Here is a 4,110-nt window from a genome sequence, read left to right as displayed (position 1 = left end):
GTTGTCTCTTTGACACTTTCCCCATTTCTAATCTAAATTTCGTAAAGAAAATATCGAAATCTGTTTTATGTTAATATTCACGAAAACGGTTATCAAAGAACAATAACCGTAATGTGTCATTTAAACGACATCAGTAGTCTCTCATTGTCAGATTATCAAAAACAAATATAATTCTTATAAAAATACATAACATGTGTTGAAAATGGGTATTTTATAATATAATGCATTTTCCTCCTTCCCTCGACAGCTTTCCAGCAAACTTGTTATTATCACAGCCTTTGTCTATAAGTAACTGTGCTACATTTTCATTTCCCATCATTCTAGCAGCTGTCAGAGGTGTCTCTCCATTACCATTAACCAGATTAATTTCACAGCCTTTGTCTATAAGTAAATGTACCATATTTTCCTGTCCCCTCTTGCATGCTGCTGTCAGAGGTGTCTCTCCCTTACCATTAACTTGGTTAATTTCACAGCCTTTGTCTATAATTAAATGTACCATGTTCGTATGTCCGCTCATGCATGCAGCAGTCAGAGGTGTCTCCCTCATACCCTTAATCAGGTTAATTTCACATCCTTTGTCTATAAGTAAATCTACCATATTATCATGTTCTCTTTTGCATGCAGCTGTCAGAGGTGTCTCTCCTATACCATTAACCTGGTTAATATCACATCCTTTGTCTATAAGTAAATCTACCATATTCTCATTTCCCTTCTTGGAAGCAGCTATCAGAGGTGTCTCTCCCATATCATCTTCCAGGTTAATATCAGCTCCTTTGTTTATAAGTAACTGTACTATCTTTTCTTTTCCACTGTTACAAGCAGCTGTCAGGGGTGTGTCTCCCAATGGAGCAGCCTGGTTAACATCTAATCGTTTGTCTATAAGTAACTGTACTATCTTCTCATTTCCCTTGTCACAAGCAACTGTCAAGGGTGTTTCACTCCTACCATTCACCTGGTTAATATCAGATATCTGGTCTATGATTAACCTTATTATCATCTCATTTCCACTACTACAAGCAGCTATAAGCGGAGTCGTTTTATTGTCATCAATCTGGTAAACATCACCATCGTTGTCTATAAGCAACTGTACTATCATTTCATTTCTGCTCAAACACGCAGCTGTCAGAGGTGTACCACCTATACCATCAACCTGATTAACATTACATCCTTTATCCATAAGTAACTGTACTGTTTTCTCATTTCCACTGTAACAAGCAGCTGTCATAGGTGTCTTTCCAAAAGTAGCAAACTGATTAACATCGCATCCTTTATTTATAAGTAAGCGTACTATCTCCTCGTGTCCTCCCCCGCAAGCAGCTGTCAGAGGTGTCTGTTCAATACCGTCAACCTGGTTTGCATTACCGTTTTTGTCTAGAATTAATCTTACAATCTTCTCATTTCCTGTACTACACGCAACTATAAGAGGTGTCTGTTTTTTACCATCAATCTGGTTAACATCACATTCTTTGTCCAAAAGTAACTGTACCGTTTTCATGTTATCACTGTTAGTACAAGCAGCTGTTAGTGGTGTCTCTCCGGAAAGAGCATCCTGATTAACATCGCATCCTTTGTCTATAAGTAGTGATACTATCTCCTCATTTCCACTTTTGCAAGCAGCTGTCAGAGGTGTCTCTCTTATATTATCAATCTGGTTCACATCACAATGTTTGGTCATAAGTAGACGTACTATATTCTGATTTCCTTTTCTACAAGCAGCTATAAGAGGTGTCTGTCTTTTACCATCAACCTGGTTAACATACCCTTTTTGGTCCAAAAGTAACTGTACTATTTTCTCATTTTCACTGTTACAAGCAGCTGTCAGAGGTGTCTGTCCAGAAGTAGTAAACTGATTAACATTGCAACCTTTATCTATTAGTAAGTATACTATCTTCTCATTACCTCCACCACAAGCAGCAGTCAGGGGTGTCTGTGCAATATCATCAAACTGGTTTACATTACCGTTTTTGTCTATAAGTAATTGTACTATCTTCTCATTACCTATTCTTCAAGCAACTGTTAGAGGTGTCTCTCCGACACCATCAACCTGGTTAACATCACCTCCTTTGTCTATAAGACACTGTACTATCTTCTCAATTCCTTTTCTACAAGCAACTGTTAGAGGTGTCTTTTTCATACGATCAACCATGTTTACATCACACCCTTTGTCAAGAAGTAACTGTACTATCTTCTCATTTCTACTGTTACATGCAGCTGTCAGCGGTGTATTTCCAAAATTAGCAACCTGGTTAACACTGCATACTTGTTCTATAAGTATCTGTACTATCTTCTCATTACCTCTGTTACAAGCAGCTGTCAGAGGTGTCTCTCCGAAAGGACCAACCCGGTAAACATCACATCCTTTGTCTATAAGTAGCTGTACTATTTTCTCATTTCCACTCTTACAAGCAGCTATCAGAGGTGTCTCTCCCATATCAGTAGCCCGGCTTATTATATTCTTATTAGCGTTTTTGCTAGCAGCTGTCAGACCTGTCTTTTCAATACAATCAATCTGGTCAACACCATCTTCTTTGTCTAAAAGCAATTGTACTATCATCTCATTTCCTCCCAAGCACGCTGCTAGCAGTGGTGTAATTTGAGAATAACCTTTGTTTAAATACACTTCTTTGGAAATAAAGTATCTAACTATATTACAATATCCTTCGAAGCATGATGTTAATATGATTTCTTGTTTAATGTGAAGATCAATTATATTGTCGTAATTTAATGTCATTAAAACTTTGAGAAAAGAAGCCCTGTATTTTGTATGCTTCATCTGTGCATTGCTAAAACATTGAATCCAATTTCCAATTTGTAATTCATCATTAATTCTTTCAAAGTAAATATGTTCGTACTTCCTTGGTACAATTATAGTAAATTTGCAATATTGTTCATCAATCGATTTTAGTTGCGTACGTTCATTTAAAACTTTGATATCTGCGTGACGCAATATACATCCGACCAGTGTATCATTATTACCGAAATAACAACACATAACATCAAACATTTGGTCATGTATAACCCTATACTCGTTCCTAGATTTCTGCAAGTAAGTTCCAACAATGTCGTCCAAGACGTTTTTAATTTTTGTGCTAGATGTACCATGATTCACTCCGCATTTGTCAAAAATGTTTTACAAGGCTTTTTTATCGATGTTTCTATTCTCATAATCAATATCAAATAAAGACTCTTCAATATTGCCATTGAAAATAACACATAAAAATAATGCACAATATTTGTACGGATCAATTGATTGTAACATTTCCCATTCTTTTCGGTATGTTTCATAAGGACTGTGTAAAAAATCAAACAAATTGAAATTTTCATTCTTAGAATAAAGATAACACATCAGAGGTGTAAACGATTTATCTTGGTCTTTCAAGAACTGAATATTCGTTTCGTTTAAATAATTTGTAGCTACCGTTAATTTGTCCTCTTTGGAATATGCTATGGACAAATTAAAGATATTTGATGTAATAAGAGAACATGAACCATGAAATGTTTTATCATTGTAAATATCTAATCTGCAGGTTGCTACTATTTTATTCTTCCCATTTTCAAACATCATTTTTAAAGAATCTTCGTTCTTCATGGAATATTCAATACAACTTAAACTAACAGTAAATCGTCCAAAGATATCATCAAGAAAAAACATCTGCCTCGTGTCCTTTCTAAAATGATAACGTATATCCTGAATTCCAGAACATGGAATTATACTATATCCATTCTTACTTTGATGCGTTAAAGCTATGTGATGCATCAACATACTCTTACCAATACCAGGTTCCCCGACTAGTAAAACACTCTTATCTGATTCTAGGGTCTGTGAAATTACTTTTACAACAGGCGTTTCAACGAACATAACGTCTTTCTCTTTCCATAACTCAATATCGACTTCGTGGGAATCTGAAAACATCAAAGGTAAATTTTACTTGAAAAACAATGGAGGGAGTCCAATAAAAACATACAACACTATTGTAATAACATGCAAACGTTGCATTTAAAAATAGAAATGACGGACCGACAAAGAAGAGTCTGAACATATCTATAAAGAAAACAACAAACTGAGAAACAAACCCCAATTATCCGTCGACGTACTGCCCGAGAAACACA

At 35.6% G+C, this 4,110-nt stretch overlaps 1 protein-coding gene across 1 annotated transcript; it reads right to left on the bottom strand.

Annotated features, from left to right (window-relative positions):
• Positions 1–211: 211 nt before the first annotated feature.
• LOC127723921 (ankyrin repeat domain-containing protein 17-like) lies at positions 212–3,859 on the bottom strand. Its single transcript, XM_052230638.1, has 3 exons — positions 3,730–3,859; positions 2,045–2,604; positions 212–1,846 (listed from the first exon to the last, which is right to left on the bottom strand). Exons 1-3 carry the CDS (start codon positions 3,857–3,859, stop codon positions 212–214), a joined length of 2,325 nt encoding a protein of 774 aa, XP_052086598.1.
• Between the last annotated feature and the right edge of the window lie 251 nt (positions 3,860–4,110).

This window comes from Mytilus californianus, unplaced genomic scaffold, assembly GCF_021869535.1.
Source record: "Mytilus californianus isolate M0D057914Y unplaced genomic scaffold, xbMytCali1.0.p SCAF_13, whole genome shotgun sequence".
Classification (NCBI taxonomy): Eukaryota; Metazoa; Mollusca; class Bivalvia; order Mytilida; family Mytilidae; genus Mytilus; species Mytilus californianus.
This window is presented reverse-complemented; position numbering and strand designations above follow the sequence as displayed.

What these genes read in the sequence shown, in the direction of transcription:
- LOC127723921 (XM_052230638.1), bottom strand. Translation starts at nt 3,859, where the DNA reads ATGTTCGTTGAAACGCCTGTTGTAAAAGTAATTTCACAGACCCTAGAA. An exon ending in CATAGCTTTAACGCATCAAA is followed by an intron (nt 2,605 to 3,729) that starts GTAAGAATGGAT and finishes ATTTAAACAAAG; the next exon opens with GTTATTCTCAAATTACACCA. An exon ending in AAGGAGGTGATGTTAACCAG is followed by an intron (nt 1,847 to 2,044) that starts GTTGATGGTGTC and finishes AATGTTAATCAG; the next exon opens with TTTACTACTTCTGGACAGAC.